This window comes from Nyctibius grandis, chromosome 35, assembly GCF_013368605.1.
Source record: "Nyctibius grandis isolate bNycGra1 chromosome 35, bNycGra1.pri, whole genome shotgun sequence".
Taxonomy (NCBI): domain Eukaryota; kingdom Metazoa; phylum Chordata; class Aves; order Nyctibiiformes; family Nyctibiidae; genus Nyctibius; species Nyctibius grandis.
In genome coordinates, this window is record NC_090692.1 from 144539 (window position 1) to 161135 (window position 16597).

The 16597-nt window shown below is 61.3% G+C and overlaps 3 protein-coding genes across 6 annotated transcripts in view; all 3 read right to left on the bottom strand.

Annotated features, from left to right (window-relative positions):
- The window catches only part of COLGALT1 (collagen beta(1-O)galactosyltransferase 1), a 2606-nt gene extending 191 nt beyond the window's left edge, over positions 1–2415 (bottom strand). Inside the window, exons 1-6 of the mRNA XM_068421698.1 lie at positions 2159–2415; positions 1856–1966; positions 1416–1533; positions 1190–1324; positions 612–816; positions 95–214 (exon numbers count right to left, since the gene is read on the bottom strand). Coding sequence (XP_068277799.1) covers positions 95–214; positions 612–816; positions 1190–1324; positions 1416–1533; positions 1856–1966; positions 2159–2415 — 946 coding nt within the window. The remainder of the gene's footprint in view (positions 1–94; positions 215–611; positions 817–1189; positions 1325–1415; positions 1534–1855; positions 1967–2158) is intronic.
- A 540-nt stretch (positions 2416–2955) lies between these two features.
- Positions 2956–7668, bottom strand: PGLS (6-phosphogluconolactonase). 4 transcript variants are annotated; one of them, XR_011049965.1, is made up of 7 exons: positions 7313–7668; positions 7135–7242; positions 6944–7045; positions 6425–6565; positions 5162–5309; positions 4287–4364; positions 2956–3165 (listed from the first exon to the last, which is right to left on the bottom strand). XR_011049965.1 is itself a non-coding variant. In XM_068421692.1 (5 exons), the coding sequence occupies exons 1-5, from the start codon at positions 7583–7585 to the stop codon at positions 5235–5237; spliced, it is 699 nt and encodes a 232-aa protein (XP_068277793.1). In that variant the 5' UTR covers positions 7586–7668; the 3' UTR covers positions 5025–5234. The 4 variants fall into 4 exon arrangements, 2 of the variants coding, with proteins under 2 accessions (XP_068277793.1, XP_068277792.1); XR_011049964.1 differs by having other exon boundaries at positions 5119–5309; XM_068421692.1 differs by lacking the exons at positions 2956–3165; positions 4287–4364 and having other exon boundaries at positions 5025–5309.
- A 212-nt stretch (positions 7669–7880) lies between these two features.
- Positions 7881–16309, bottom strand: SLC27A1 (solute carrier family 27 member 1). Its single transcript, XM_068421690.1, has 13 exons — positions 16256–16309; positions 15903–16070; positions 13154–13548; positions 12655–12816; positions 11940–12009; positions 11763–11854; positions 11537–11646; positions 10522–10731; positions 10246–10372; positions 9885–10022; positions 9566–9730; positions 9002–9148; positions 7881–8454 (listed from the first exon to the last, which is right to left on the bottom strand). Exons 2-13 carry the CDS (start codon positions 16067–16069, stop codon positions 8297–8299), a joined length of 1941 nt encoding a protein of 646 aa, XP_068277791.1. The 5' UTR covers position 16070; positions 16256–16309; the 3' UTR covers positions 7881–8296.
- Positions 16310–16597: the final 288 nt, after the last annotated feature.

Genomic DNA, 16597 nt, shown 5'->3' on the forward strand with positions numbered 1-16597 from the left:
CCCCCCCCCCCCCCCCCCCCCCCCCCCCCCCCCCCCCCCCCGCCCTTCCCACCCCCACCCCCCCTCCCGTCCCTCCCGGGGCCCCCGCCCTCACCCATGATCTCGAGCTGGACGTGCAGGAAGCTCTCGGCCTCGTCCCGCAGGGAGCTGTGCGAGCGCAGCGGCACCGGCAGGAACCCGAACGGCTCCCGGTTACACACGAACATCTGCACCGCTGGGGAGCAAACCGGGGGCTTAAAGTTAAACCGGGCTGAGATTAGTCAGGCGGGGCTGGAATAAAACCAATAACACCAAGCTGAGGTTACAAGCAGGGCTGAAGGTGCCGTCAGGGTGAAGGGAATGCCAGGCTGAAATTAGTTAAAGTGAGACTTAAAGCCAAAGTTAAGCCAGACTGAAGTTAAGAGTCAGGCAGGGCTGAAGTTAACACCAGGTCAAAGTTAAAGTTAAGTGGAGCTACAGTTAACACCAGGCTGAAACTGAAGTTAAGCCAAGCTGAAGTTAACACCGGGCTGAAGTTAAGGTTAACGCCAGCCCGAAGTCAACATGAGCCCAAAGCCAACACTAGCCCAAGCCAATGCCAGCCCAAGCCCACACCGGCCCCAGCCCCTCACCCGCCTGCCGGCAGGAGAAGGCGAAGACGATGATGTCGTCGAAGGCCCAGGTGTAGTCGGGGTGCGGCGGGTAGAAGGCGAGGGCGCGCGCCGCCTCCTTGCGCAGGTCCAGCAGGAAGGTCGAGTGCACCATGGGCACGGCGAAGCAGCCCCGGCGCTCCCGCTTCCGCAGCGGCAGGTAGGCTGGCGTCCGCCGGTAGTAGCCCTGGGGTGGGCAGGGACCAGCGGGGCTCAGGGGACATGGTACCCAGGGGACATGGAGGTCCCAGCACCCAGGGAACACGGAGGACCCAGCTCCCAGAGGACCTGGCACCCAAGGGACCTGGAGGATCCAGGGGACATGGAGGACCTGGCACCCAGGGGACACAGAGCACCCAATGCCCGGAGGACCCAACACCCAGAGAATGTGGCACCCAAGGGACCTGGCACCCAGCGGACATGGAGGACCTGGTGCCAAGAGGACCTGGCACCTAGGGGACGCAGCACCCAGAGAACCTGGCACCCAGGGGACCAGGGAACGCAGCACTTAGAGGAGGTGGCAGAGGGAGGACCCAGCACCCCGAGGACCCGGCGCCCACCTGCGCCGTCATCCCGCACCAGAAGTTGGAGTAGGCGGCGCGCGAGTCCAGCATGGGGGCCACCACCGTCTTGTTCTCGGCCATCAGCAGCCCCAGCGTGTCGGGGTTGGTCAGGACGTTGTCAGCGTCCAGGAACTGCCGGCGGCACCGAGAGGGCCCCGGGGCACCGTGAGCCCCTGGGACGGCGGGGCTGTGCCCCCCCCAGCGCCGGACCCCCCCCCCTTACCAGCAGGTAGTCGGCCCAGCTGGCGCGCGCGGACTCCAGTGCCGCCTGACGCAGCTTCATCACGTGCTCGTAGCGGGACGGGGACCAGTGCTTGGGGCCCTCCTCATCGGGGTATGACCTGTGGGGAGGGGTCCACGCTGTCCTCCTGCCCCCCCCCCCCGGCACCCACCCGCCCCATGGGGACACCCCGAGGCCGGGCACAGCCCGCGGGGCTCCCCCTGAACCTGGGCACCCACAGGGAGCCCCCAAACTTGGGTGCCCTCAACCCACAGGGACCCCCTTAGGCTGGCGACTCCCAATGGACCCCCCACCCCAAAACTGGGTACCTGCAGCCCACGGGGACCCCCCCTTACGCTGAGGACCCACAACCCATGGACCCCCCCCAACCTGAGCACCCACAGCCCACAGACCCCCCCCCCAGAGCTGAGCCCCCCCCTCACCGCGGCTCCTCCATGGGCCGCCACTCCACGCGGTGGTAGAGCCCCTGCACCCGCACCAGCCACTCCCGCAGCAGCGCCGTCGTGTTGTCCTCGCTGTGATCCACGGCCACCCTGCGGGGACACGGCCACCGTGAGCCCCCCGGGTCCCCCCCACCCGTGTCCCCCCCCGCCCCTCACCACCCTGCGGGGACAGGGGTGCCGTCAGTCCCCTGTGTCCCCTCCACCCGTGTTCCCCCACATCACCCTGCGGGGACACCGGGCACCGCCACCCCCCCGTGTCCCCCCCGCCGTGTCCCCCCGTACCACAGCGCCGTCCGCTCCTTCGGGTGCCGCAGCCGCTCCAGCGCCCCCAGCGCCGTGGGCAGCGCGTGGGCCGCGTTCCGCGCCAGCAGCGCGATCGTCACCCGCGGGGGCAGCAGCGGCGACTCGGGGCTCCAGCGCTCCTCGGGGAAGTACCCGGCGGCCGGGCACGGCCCCAGCCCCGGCCCCGGCCCCGGCCCCGGCCCCGGCCCCGCCGCCAGCGCCAGCAGCAGCAGCGGCCACGGCCGCGCCGCCGCCATCCTGGGCCGCCCGCGGCTCCGCCCCCCGCCCTGGCCACGCCCCTTCTCTGGCCACGCCCCCTTTCGTGGCCACGCCCCCGCCCCGCTCAGGCCCCTCTATGGTCAGCGCCCTCTGTGGCCACGCCCCCTCCGCGCCCGGACCCCCGTGGCCACGCCCCCCCTGGCCACGCCCCCTCTCTGCGGTTCCCCCCCCGCCCGTACCGAGGCCCGGGGCCGGGCCGGGCCCTACCGGGGGGTCGCCCGCCCTCCCCCAGCCCCAGCTCCCTCCTGCCCCCTCTCCTCCACCCCAGATCTGCCCCCTTTACCCCTCCTCTGCCCCAGGGCTCTGTCCCCCTGCTCCATCTCCTCTTCCTCTGCCCTCTCCCTCCCCCATATCCCTCTCCTGGCCCCTCCATTCCAGCTCCCCCCTGCCCCATCTCTCCCCCCTCTTCCCCACCCCTCTCCCCCTGCCCCCCCAGAGCCCCGGGGCTTTGCCCCCTGCCCCCAGCTACACTCCACACACATCTCAGCCATTTCCAATCCCTCCTCCCTGGGCACCGCCGCTCCCGGCCCCCCGACCCCTGCCCACCCAGGCAGCAGCACCCGGGGGGGGGGGTCACACCCGGGGGGGGAAGTCACAGGTAGGGGGGTTTCAACCCAGGGGGGTCCCACCCGGCACGGTGACGCCGGGTCCTCAGCCCCTCTCCTGGCAGAGCAGCTCCTCGGAGCAGCCGTCACCGTGTCCGTCAGGGCGCGAGGCCTCGGCCAGCGCTGGAACAGAACACGAGCCACGCTGAACGCCCTGTTTCGCCTTCACAATTCTACGTTCCAGTGTTTTTACCCTCAAAATTTGACTTTCAGGTAAAATCTTCACGTAAAATGCTCAAAAATTTGACTTTCAAGTAAAATTTCCAAGTAAAACGCTCAAAAACTTGACATGCAAGTAAAATTGTCAAGCAAAATGCTCAAAAATGTGACTTTCAAGTAAAATTTTCAAGCAAAACCCTCAAAAATTTCACTTTCAAGTAAAATTTTCACGTAAAATCCTCCAACTTTGCCTTCCAAGCGCACACCCGGCCCCTCCTCAGCCTGTTTTCACCCTGTTTTCACACTTGGCCCATGGAAAACCACCAACCGTTTTAGAAACACACGGATCACTGTCCCCACCCGTCCCCCCCCCCCCGTTAAAGGGGGCTGAGGCCGCTCCCGCGTCCCCACAAAAGCCGCCCTGTTCTGTGCTGGGATCCCGAACAAGAGGATTTTTCCGCCGGCTTTGGCCAAGCGGGAGGTTGGGAGGTTCCAGGCAGCGAAGGGGGAGGGAAAGAAAACTGGCAGGAGGAGAAGAGCTCAGCCCTGGGAGGGAGCGAGGGCAACATCTGGAGAGAGACTCGCCTGTACAAACATGGGAATCGCTGTTCAACGGCTTAAAAATAAACCCTGAGTCACGAGCAGCCGGCGCCAGCGGGGACCGGGGATGTTTGCCCGGGGGTTATTCCAGCAGCGACGGCTGGGAACGTTTTGCCGGGGTTACTCCAGCCCGGGGAACGCAGCCCCTCACCCGCCAGGACTCGCTATGGATGGGATCGATCCCTTTTGCTGGCACGGCAAAGGAGAGACACGAAATAAAAGGGGATAAAATAAAAACAAAGGAGGACGTTGTGGGCAAGGGCTGAGGGACGGGCAGCCCGCGGCGGCGTGGAACAGAGCAGGACTCGTGGCCATTGGAGGAGGTTTTTGGGACGCTGGCGAGGGGGTGGCTGCGGTTTGGCACCGATCGATTCCCAGCTCTCTTCCACGCAGAGGCGGTTCCCGAGCGCCAGGACGAAGGGAAGAGCCACAGAACTAAAACCCGCTGGTTCCAGCCCACTCCCCCCGCCGCAGCCTGGCCGTACCCGTTTACACCCGGGCTCCAAATGCTTCAGCAAAGGGAGGAAAATCCAGAGCAGCCGGTCCTGGGCGCAGCCAAACCTCTGCAATTAAACCCCGAAGAGGATCAGCCCCTTCGTGAGGACCTCACGTCCGCGGTGTGACCACGACACGGACGTGGCAAATTGGGGCGATTCCACAGAGAAAAACCCAAAGTACGTCGAAATAAACCCATGGTGTGTGTGAAAGGGGGAGTGACGTGTGCCTCGCCGTCAGCACCCGCTCCTGGACTCTGCCCGGCGCCCAGGGGAGCTGGCGGCGCCCGAGAGCTGCTGGAGGGTGGGGGCCGCATCCTGCATCAGCTGCCAGATAAAACCCCGCTGAGCGCGTGGGACTGGGGTTTCCCTGCCTCACCCCCCCTGCAAGTCCCTTCCCTCCTCGGTGAGCCGACTTGTTTTTTAAACTAACGTTTTCAGACCTTTGCTTCGTGCTTTTTGGGCCGCCCAAGGAGAAATCGGGCACAAGAAGGGGAGCGAGCGGCTGAGCACCCCCCCGGCGTCCCCACCTCCTCGCTGCAGAAGCCAAACCGCTGCTCGAGCCCTCGCAGGCTGTCCCAGTACAGCTCCCACCGTGCCCCACACCGTGCCCCACGGCGCACGGAGCCAGGACACCTGCCTCAGACTCGGACAGAAAACCCCACCCGAGCCCCTCCACCCCCACCCCCTTCATCACACCCAAACCGGCCGCAGCTGCGGGTCTGCAGCTCCCACCCAGCGCTCGCCAAGCCACAAACAGCCTGCAGCTGTGGGCACACCAATTCCATCGTTTTGCCCAGTTATTTTTTGTTTTTAATCTCACATTTTTTGCCTTTTATCGCGGTGTTTTCCCCCGTTTGCCCAACCTTGGAGCTCGCTGGTATCTGCTCCTTCAGAGTCAGCACCTGATCCAGGTCGGGGTGAATTTTCTCCTCCATCTCAAGCTGCAGCTTTTCTTCCTCCTTCTGTAAAACTTTTAATTCGCTGGAGATTTCCCCGAATCAGGGGAACCTCCTGGAGAAAGTGGGGGGCCAATAACGAGTGGGGAAAACAGAGAAAGAACAAAGGAGCAGTAAGAGGCACAAATTTTGGCAACGGTACCGATTCCTGGCCTCACCGCTGAACAAAACCCACCCCCATCCCTGTCACGCTCCTCAAATTCTTCGACCCACCCAGCTTCCTTTCGCCCAACCCAAAAATCAAGTAATTAACTGGTCCCTCTCCGTTATAACCGTCCCCTCGCTGCCGACACGCAGAACAGCCGACGACAGGGACAAACCAGGCCCCGGGCACTTCGCTGACGAAGGCGGTGGCACTCGTGCTCCGGCAGCCGTTGGCTCCGGGCTCTGAACGCTGCCACCGAGCAGGTTCAGGGGTTTTAACCTCCAAATCCCACGTGGCTGCTGCGTGCGTGTCTGTAAAAACCCCCACTTTTTTTTTTTTCAGTTAAAGCCAGGGCTAACGAAGGCAAAGCCAACAAACCAGCGAGGGAACCGCGCGTCACCCCCGCAGACGGAGCCGCTCCAGACGTGTCCTCGTGTCACCGACACCGCGACACCCCGAGTCCCCCACAGAAGAGCGTGGCCAGGTGGGAAAGGAACCAGGAGCAGGAGGGCTGGAATCCGTCCCTTTAATGTCACACACCCCTTTCACAGCAACCGAAGCGAACCCCACCACCGCGCACGAGTCCGACCTGGCCCCCACCCGAAGGCGTTATTAGTACGTGGAAATTCGTGCCCAGCAAAGCACCGTTTGTTCCAGAAAGAGTTAAAAAAAAAAGCACATTCTGTGCCACCACCACCACGTCCCGCGCCTGGAATGTCACGCGGCCGTTACCGCGCCCCGAGCGCGGCCAGCGGCTCTACGGGACGGGATGTTTCTCCACGGGGATGGTCAGCTCCCGGGCTGCCGGCTCGTCCAGGAGCCAGCGCAGCTGCCCGGGGCGAGGCCGGACGCGAGCGGCGGGGAGGGGGTTTTCCTCGTCGCCTTCCAAAATGCGCTGTCGGGAGAGAGGGAGCGGCGCCTCAGCGAGAGGGGACCGCAAACCGCGCCCGGAGCGCTTCGGCGGGTGACTGAAACCTCTCGATCGTCAGGTTTTTGTCAGGAAAATGAACAGTTTGGGTCCGAACCTTGAGCACAGCAGCTTTGCCTTCCCCCGTGGCCACAAACACAACCATCCGCGCCGCGTTCAGCACGGGCAGGGTTAACGTGATTCGCTCCGGCGGCGGCTTCGGAGAGTCAGTGATAGCAGCGACCGTTTTCTCTTTCTCCTGCCAGAGTGAAACAAACATGAAAAGAGGTGAAAAAACCCCAAAGCAGGGGAGCGATCCAGGCTGTGGCTGTAAACGGGGTGAGCGACAGCCTCTGAGGGCCAGCGAGGGTCCGCAGCCCTTCCACACCTCCACGAGCTCTTTTGTTCCCCCCCCAAACTCCCCCAAATCGGGAGAAATTTAAAAGAAACGAGCAAGAGGACAAGTCAACTCAACAGCTTTTTTTTTCTCCCCACAACAGCTTTTTTCCTTCCTCTTTATTTATTAAAACTAAACCACCCCCAGTCAGGATCTGCTGCCCGGACGCTACACGTGAGTTACGGATGGAAACCTCGGGACACCACCGTCCCCACGGGCGCCCGCGGGTGCTGAGCCCACCTGGAGCAGGGGGTGGCCGGGGAAGAGGGAGCACGTGTGTCCGTCCGGCCCGAGCCCCAGCACCAGCAAGTCGAAGACGGGCACGTCCTCCCCCGGGAAAGCCTGCGGGGAGGAGGGGAGACGGAGCCGGGCTGGGGGGCACACGCTCCCCCGCGGCCCCCCGGCCGTCCCCCCCCCGCCACGGCCGGTACCTGGCGGAGCTGAGCGGCGTAGTCAGCGGCGGCGGCGGCGGGGGGGAGCCCGGTGGCGGGGGCCAGCACCCGCGGGCCGGGGGCGGGCAGCTGCGGCAGCAGTTGGGCCTGCGGAGAAGGGGGTCAGGGCCGGCCCCGGGCACGGCGGCAGGGCCCCGCCGACCCCGGCCCCGCTCACCGCGTAGGCCCCGGCGGTGCTCTCCGGGTGCTCGGGCGGCACCAGCCGCTCGTCGCAGAAGGCCACCAGCCAGCGGGAGGGCGCGGCGGGGCCTGCGGCGGCGATGGCGGCGGGCAGGTCCCGGGAGAGGATCCCCACCAGGCTCCCTCCCGAGAGGCCCAGCGAGAAGCGGCCGCTGCCGGTCGCCGCCGCCCGCTCGGCCACCAGCCGCGCCAGGGCCGGGCCCAGCTCCCGCGGCGACGGGAACACCGAGACGCGGTGGGACGCGGCCATGGCGGCGGCAGGGCCACTACCGGGAGCGGCGCGCCGGAAGTGACGCGCACTACGCGCCGCGCCGTTGCCTAGCAACCCGCGGCCTACACCGCCCCCCCAAGCCCCGGCCTCGCGTACCGACGGCTGCGGGAGAAAGGGATGCGGAGACGGGCTGAGCGCACATAACTCGCTTATCCACAATCCCCCCAGCCGGGCTCCGGCCGGCCTCAGGCACCGGCCACAGCTGCCCCACTGCGCCCGCCCCAGGGCGGGTGAACCCAAAGGCCGCTCCCCTCCACCACAGCACCCAGAAGAGTCTTTTTTTTTTTTTTTTTTTTAATATCCTCACATCCCCAGCCCTAAAGGCACAGCCCACATGTCATTAAAACGTGACCTAACGCCAAGTGAGGTTAAAAGTCATCTAAATTGGTTAAGTAAAGTTCAGAGATGGAGGAGAGAGAAGCCCCCACAGGGCAATGGGTATCTCTGTAAATAAATACGGCCACGGCGCTCCTCCCTAAGCAGGTAGTGGTTACAAAAATACTCTCTCTAGAGGCGTAAGGGAGGTTAATGCGACGTCAGCGCTCAGGGAGGGAGCAGGTGACCGGTTAATGTGCTGCAGGGCAGGGAGACGCCTTGTGTAAGGAGAGACGCCACCGCTCCCCACCAGCGTCATGTCCCTCCCCTTCATCATTCATTTTTTTTTCCTCAAAAAGGCCAAATCCCGCTAGGTCATAAAGCAGCTTTTCCAGAACAAATCCTTTCATAAAGGCATTCATCCAGAGGAACGTATTTTCCCAACTTTAGATCCAAAAAATACAACCGATCCGAGGTCTGGTGGGGGTCGAATCCTTCCCTCTGTAAGCGGGTTTTCTGAATCTTAAAGGTACCTTCAAAAAAAGAGGAAAAAATAAAAAATTAAAAATACTTTGCCTCAAAAAGCCTGCTTAAGCATCAGAGCGAGAAGGAAACCTCAGGGGTGGCGTTGCCACTTCTACTTTGTGGTTTTGCTTAAGAATCTTAGCAAGTCGAAGCTCGTTTAACCGTCCCGATCGTTCGCAGAGTTCTTACATAAACCTTGCGCAATTTTTACTTCTCCCTCACGGTGAAGACCCAGTAAAATTTCTGGGGAACTGAAAATTGAAAACGCAGCAGCCAAATAGCAGCTGACTTGGTCGTACCTGCATGAAGCCCCAGGAAAGGCAGCGGACATCGTACAAGAGTTAGAGGGTCCACGCTCCTACACGTATTACCCTTTCTATAGGGGCCTGGACTAGCTGATTTCTTGTTTAAGACTTAACTACACTGATCATTTTTACTAGTGGCACCTCTGCACCCGCCATACTCGAGGTCAGGATGTTATTTCGCCCTGACGCAGGCGGAAACGCTTCCTGTGGGGATGGGAACCTTCCCGGGGAGCAGCCGCATCGCCCGTACCTGTGGTGTCAACCTGGGGTAGGAGCCGGAGGAAGACGGGGCGGGCGTAGGGAGGCAACACCTTCTGCAGCTCCTGGTACAGGACGTTGGGGTTGACTTTAGCTTTGGGATCGGCGATCGCCGCCATCCCAGCCTTGCCCTCCACCCCTGAAACAGAAGAGCAGCGCTGGGGTGGAGACGGCGGAACACAAAACATCCAACGGACGCAAATGCAGGTATTTCCCCCCTCCCCGTGTCTCTCCAGGGTGAAGCGCAAACGTCCTGAGGGAAACACAATTTAACACCAGAGGCCCCGTTGCCACCACGTCCCCTCAGCCCTCAGTCGAGGCCGCCCCTGAAAGCGAACCCCATTCTTGTTCTCATCGGGTTTCTCTCACGTACACCGTGATAAAAGCCCAGGGCAAAGCGCCACGACAGGCACCTTCCTGGCCAACGTGCCCCCAACACACGCTCGGTTCCACCCCTGTGCCCTCCGCAACCCCCCGCTCCCGGATCACCGGGAGATCTGAGGGCCCGCGCACCCACCCAGCGGGCTTGGCACACCGAGAGCTTCTGCCGTTGTACCTGGCACTTCCACTCCGTACACCGCCACATCCGTCTGGTTGAGGATGTGACTCAAGGTTCCTTCCACCTCCGTGGTCGAGACGTTCTCCCCTCGCCAGCGGAAGGTGTCCCCGCTGCGATCTTTGAAGTACATGTAACCCAGTTCATCCATCACCAACACATCTCCTGGGACGGGGAGAGAAGACACCAAAACCCACCTCGGGACTCACGTTAGGTTGGAAAAGACGCTTCAGGTCATGGATTCCTCTCAAAAAGCCCAGATTCAGGTCTCTCGAGACCGCCTTTGCAGGAGGAACGTCTGCCATCGTACCGACAGTACCTGACAGGTACGCCTGGTCCCCCTTCCGGAGCACGTTGTAAGCGATCTTCTTGTTGGTGGCACTCTCGCTGACGTAGCCGTCGAAGCGGCGCAGGGGATCCTGTTGGTTTATCTGCCCCACGAGCAACCCCGGCTCTCCTGCAGGGAACGGGACCGACACGAGGTGACACCGACGCGTCACGACGTGCTAAACCTTGTGCGCGCCAGAAGATGTTCAGTTGCTGAACTGATCCAGCTTTGGAAGAAAGAACTGGAAGTGGAAACCTGCACACGACACCAGAACCCCCTTAAACCAGCCAGAGCTTATTATATATATATTTATTTTAGCACAAAGAGCTGCGGTCGGTTTGTTAACGCTCACCTGGGCGACAGGGGATGCACAGCCCGGCGGAATCCCGGATCAGCTCCATCGTGTCCTCGTTCACCTTCACCAAACGAATGGGATAAACGTTGGGCAAAATCCGACTGTTGAAACCACAAGCACCGACCTTCCAAAAGACAGAAAACACCCCAAAATGTAAAGTTTTTCCCAGGTTTTGTGCATTCCACCCCTAATTACCCATTTCGCTCCTTGCCATCCCTTGTGAGAGGAGCAGAGAAGCCCCCTCCCTCTCGGTGCCCCCCTCCTCCTCCTCACCCTGCCGTCCAGGTTGGCGATGCTGCAGTTGCACTCCGTGGCTCCGTAGAACTCCCCGATCTGCTTAATTCGGAAGCGCTTTGTGAAGTCCTCCCATATGGTGGGTCTCAAACCATTGCCCACCGCCAGCCGCACGCAGTGCTGGGTTTCTGACTCTCGGACCGGCTGGTTCAGAAGATACCTGCAGATTTCCCCGATATACTGAATAATCTGAAGCAGTAAACACAAAAACACAGCTCAGGCTTCAGGCGACCCTCACAACGCCCCGGAAAAAGCCGACCACGAGGCCACCGGCGTCAGCGTACCTCATGGATCAAGACACATCAGATGTTTTAATAAACCGTGAGGTTTTGCGAGTTCAAGGTGGGATTTCTTGCCACCAAAAAAAAAGGGCAAAGGTAAAACAGTGCCCCTGGAACCCACCAGAAGAGAGCACAGGAGGGATCCCTCAGCGTGAAGGTGTAAAGAAAAACCCTCGTGCTTTAGGAGTCGGCTAAAAGACCTCGAGAACGACGAGGGGAATGAGTGGTCAGTCACAAACTAACAGCTCGAGCCAGCAGAACGCAGCCGGGGTGGAGATCCAATTAGCAGCTATAAATACTGCCACTGGGGGAAGGGTGAGACAAACAGCGGGGAGGAGGAAGAGCTGCTGAAATTAGAAGGTAACGTTGACACAAACACAACGAGATGTTTATCGGCGATGAACCGCCAAGAGAATCCCTCCGTGGGGATTGCTAACGTGGGTAAATCCCGGCAGAGCTTTCCTGCAACGGGGAGGGACGCAGGGTTGGGTTTTAAAAGCTGCTCTTGACGACTTTACAAAGAGGAAGCAGGGGAAGACGGATGAAGGCTTCTTCTAAAGTCCCGCACGCCTAAAGCGGCACTGGCGAGGTGAGGACGCCACGGCGCAGGCACCCCGACACCCGACGAGGGGTGGGGAATTATCTGGAGAGCAGTAACGAAGCCGCGAGCCCGGCGCTCTCGAGCTGAGCACCGACGACCGCAGAGCCCTCACCGTGCATCGGTACTTGGCGCAGTCGTCCCAGAAGCGACTGGCCGAGAACTTCTTCCTGATCACCACGGTGAGGCCATGGATAAGGCACTGGCCGACTCCCATGATGTTACCTGGAAAACAAGGACAACGGGGCTGTCTCCGACCGCCCTGGTCACTCCCAAGGAGGGACGAAGGAGCAGGCCAACGCCTCGCCCCCACCGAGGAGGAGGAGGAGGAGGATGCTCACCTGCGGAATGGTAGAGCGGGAGGCAGTTGTAGAGGACGTCCTCGGGGCGCATTTTGTAGGCGTAGTACCCGAAGGCGGCGATACGGTAATACCTGCAGGGACACAGAGACGGGTAAAGCCCCGGGTTTGGCGACACGAAACGCACCTCGAGAGGGAAGGAGCTCGGCAGGTCCTCACCTGCTGTGCACCACGATGGCGGCTTTGGGCATCCCTGTTGTTCCTGAAGTGTAGATGTAGAAGAGACGGTCTGGAGAAGGGGAACAGCTATCAGACAGACTGTGCTCAACCGCCTGGGAAAACCCCCACGGGGTTTGGGGGGTGTTTTAGGCTTGTTGGGTGCTCTGATCTCAGACACGCTTAATTCTCTTAACGTACAAAATACAGACTAGAGGCCAGTTAGCATCTTCCTTTCCTCTCCTGAACCCCAAACCACCAACACTCATCCTCCCCGCAGGCATATTACAAGGAAAGGTTTTAATTACACACGCGTCAGCTGTGGGGGAAGGTAAGAGGGGCTGTTAAATGCTACAGACAGATCGGATGGACTCAGAGGTCGCAAAGCGCGGGGTCAGGCCGGCTGCTTCACCCCACACGCGTTCCAGCGGCTGTTCTCCTGTAACAGGGGGGTTGTCTTTGGGAAGGCACCAACCTCCTTCCTCTGGGGACTAAATGCGCTCGTTAACGTTACGCTGGGGAGCCTCAGACAATGAGAAACTAACCCAGAGTACCCTGGAGCCAGGACCTTATTTTTTGTTCTCTCCTTTCCTCTATTTGTGAGCCCAAACTGCGTTGATTTAATCCCTCCATCTCACTTAGTTTTCTCCTTTTGCTGTCACCTAGTCCAGCTCTCGCACACGTCGCACTGAGAAATAAAAACAGTTGATGAAATCACCATCTAAACCCTTGACCGGAATCTGAGTCGGGGGCGATTTCGACGCGCTGCTCAGAAGAGGATCCAGGTGTCTCGTCTCCACAGGAACAACACCTGGGTTGTAGTCTCCAGAGCAGAACTTTGCCATGTTCTTCCCCAACATCCCATTCACTTCAGATATTGCTGCAAGACAAAGCAAGTCGCTGTTGCAACAAACACAACGCTCTGGGCAGCGGCAAAAATAATCTGCATCACCCCCTCCTGTGCCCCAAAACATCACTGCAAGGGCAGAACCTGGAGAGCTTTAAAATACACCCCCCCCGTGCAGGTAACACCCGCACCGGCGTGGTCGGGCTGAGCTCAGACACTGACTGAACGCTTCTGCCTTTTGCAATCGGATTTACCACCTTCCCTGGCTCCTAACACGGCCAGCTGCCTGCTTGGGTTTAGTTCACTCGCTCTCTGCCTTGTTCAGGACCAAGCAAACAGGTCAAGGCGCAGAACCCCCGGCGCGACCCACCCGCAGACAGCTCCCCGCCGAAGATCACGGCCTTCGCGCCCGAAGCCGTCACGCAGTAAACCAGCGAATCCAGGCGCAGGTTGAAGTTGATCAGAGCCGCCTCGACGCCCATCTTGGCCATCCCCAGCCAGAGGCCGACGAACTCGGGGCGGCTCTCCATGAAGATGGCGATGACGTCCCCCAGGCGGTAGCCTTGCTGGTAGAAGTAGTTGGCCACGGCGTTGGAGTACTCGTCCAGCCTCCTGAAGGTCCACTGCTCACCGGTGGCCTCGTAAATCAGGGCCACCTTGTCGGGGTGCCTGCGGACGACGTCCTGGAACATCTTGGGGACGGTGCTCTTGGCTCTTTGATGCCTCCGCAGCTTGTACTTGACTCGTAGCAGCACCGAGAGGCCGCTGCAGCAAAGGGAGAGGGTAACAGCTTTATTGTCAGCACAAGCTCTGAATCAGAAGGGACGTGGGCAGGAGGCACGCGCTTCACACGAGCGTCCCACTGGCACCCCCCATCCTTGGGCAGTTCAAGCATCACCCTGGGACCCCTGATCGCTGCTGCTCCACAGAAAACAACGGCTACTTTAACATTGTGGTAAATAAACAGCATAGAGCAACTGTTCTGGTACCTTCCGTGCTAGAAAACACAGGGGATCCATCTTCGCATCGACACCAATTCAAACAAGCCCACAGAAAATGCTAAAGAGGGTAAATTACAGCTTTTAACGACGTTTTCTGCCGTCCTAAGAAAAAGGACTTGGCAACCACTGCTCGTACCTGGAACAGAAGCAAACGCACTTCCCGTGGGAAGCGTCTCTCTGGCCAGGCCCTTTCGCAGCCCCTTTGTGCTGTCTCACACTGTAACCCCTCGGGATGAGGAAGGGTTCGAGGACAAAGACGACCCGACCCCTCGGTACCGACGCGCAGCCTCAGCCCCCAGAGCAAAGCCAAAGGCTTCCCCTTTCACCCGCGAGAGGAGGGGGCTCCGGCGCGTCTCCTCTGAGTCAGCCTCTGCCCTGGGCCAACAGGAAGCGATGCCATCTGAACACCACCAGGCAGAAGCCACAGATTTACATAATAATTAATAAATAATAATGATTACTATTGGATGGCGAGCTCCTTTAAAGACAGCGGTGCCTTATCAGGGAAAGAATTGCTGCCTCTGTGGGTATTTGACACCACAAAGAGCAGCCGCTCAATAGAACAACCCCGACTGCTCTAACGGGGCTTTTTTTGTGTCTTTCATAATTTACATAATTATTTTCAGTCTCCGAGGCAGCAGCTGCAAGTTAAACCTCGACACGGTTCAAGCCGGATGGCAGCGAAAGTTGTTGTCTGAACTTCAACTGTCTCACCTACGCTGTCCTGGAGGGAGCTCTTCAGGGCGCGTTGGCTCTCCAGCTCTGTCAGTTATAACTTAGATACTAAAATAAATTTATTAAAGTTTGCGACCGTAATGCTGCCACCAAAGCAAGGTCTGGGCACCCGTAACGGCTCCTGTTTCCTTCCCGGAGGTAGGAAGATGGAGGCAGTATTTTTCCACCATTAAAATAGGAAATTGTTGTGCAACGCGGGTTTGGAAGAACCCCCAGAAACTGGAGAAGTCATTTGATATTAGCACTTAAACCCCCCGCGGCGCCCGGGGCTGAATGGCCAGAGCAGGAGCCTCGCGGGAGGGGGAAGGGTGCGCTCCAGAAACAAGCTGCTGGCAACGGTGGGGCCGAGCTGGGTGACCCGACGCCGCGCCGTGCCAAACACGGAACAGAGGAGCCTTTTCACTGCTGAGCTGCATTTTCCAGATACTTAAAGGGCTTTATTCTGCCCAGTTTATTTTCTGCCGTTATTCCCAGCTCGCCAAGCGATGGGGAGGAAGCAGCTCTTCAGAGCAGAGTGACAGCCGCGGCGGAGCTGGCAGCGGCAGGAGCCCTAAATCCTCTGGCATAAAGACACATCCTAAAAACCACGGAACTAATCACGACAGCGGCGACGGGCTCCCAGGAGATGGGGGGCGGCTGCAGACTTACCGCTCTGCGCCGCGAGCCCCGAGTTGGGAGCAGGGGGTTGAAGATGGATCTACCCCGTCTTTAAGCTCAGGGGTAACAGCAGGCATCGCCCCGTGACCCCTGCCGTGGGTGAGCTGCTCGGTGCCGCAGCACGTACCCTGCAAGCGTCCCGCAGGCTCCCAGCCTGGCTGGGGTGGGAAGGGGCCTCTGGGGATCATCCAGCCCAACCCCTGCCAGAGCAGGGTCACCCAGAGCACGTCGCACAGGGTCGTGTCCAGGTGGGGTTTGAGTATCTCCAGAGAAGGAGCCTCCCCCCCTCCCTGGGCAGTGTAGAGGGGCAGGAGAACCTCCCTCGTTCTGCCCACACTCTTCCTCACACACCCCAGGACACCACTGGCCAATCCTGGTTCACTTTGCTGGCTCCTGGGAACTCGGTGTCCCCCAGAACCCCCAGGTCCTTCTCAGCAGGTCACCCCCAGCCTGTCCCGGTGCGTGGGGTGACCCCTCCCGCGGCGCAGGACCCCACACTCGCTGGTTGACCTCCACGAGGTTCCTCCCAGCCCGTCCCGCTCCCGCTCCCGTCCCCTCGCTCCCTTTGGGGCTGCCCCTTTCCAACCCCCCCCCGTTGGGCACCGGGCGCTGCCTCAGCTTAAACCCCGACGTGGCTCCGGCTCCACGGCAGCGACCCCCGCTCGCCCGCGGCCCTCACCCTCCACCCTGGGGCCCTGACCCACCCCCGGGGGGGGCGGCACTTACAAGAGGTCCCGCGGAGCCGTCCTGAAGAGCAGCCGCAGCAGCCGCCATCCCCCGCCGCCCAGGCACACGCCGAACGTGGCGGCCAAGCTCCAGGACCAGGGAGCGCCGAGGAACCGGAGCAGCCCCAGGGAGCCCAGGGAGGCGGCGCAGACCCCCGCCGGGCGCATGCTGCGGAGGGAAGGGGCGGCGGTCAGGGCCCCGGGGGGTCGGTCAGGGCTCCGGGACGGGCCCCGGGGGTCGGTCAGGGCCTCCCCCGCGGCCGCTCAGGGCTCCGGGGGTCGTTCAGGCCCCCCCGCCCCGGTCCGGGCCTCCCCCGGGGCCGGTTAGGGCCCCCCCCGCCCCGGCCCCGTTACCTCAGCGCCGCCGGCAGCTCCCGCGCCCGCTCCCGCCTCAGCCGCCGCCGCCGCCTCAGGCTCAGCCCCGCCCCCCCGGACGCCACCGCCCCTCGGGGGGCGGGACAACGGGAAATACGAGATCCTATTGGTCGAGGAAGCCGCTGCCGGCCTCGGATTGGGCGAGACGTGGGGAACGCCCACGAGGCGTCATCACGTCGCCGCGGAGGGGCGGGGCGCAGCTCAGTCCCGCCCCCCCCGGTGCCGGTGCCGGTGCCGCGCCGGGACCGAGAGACCCGGGGGGGGCTGGGGAGGGTCTCTGCCCGCCTGGGGGTTAACGGGCGGTTTGGGGAACCGTCGGTC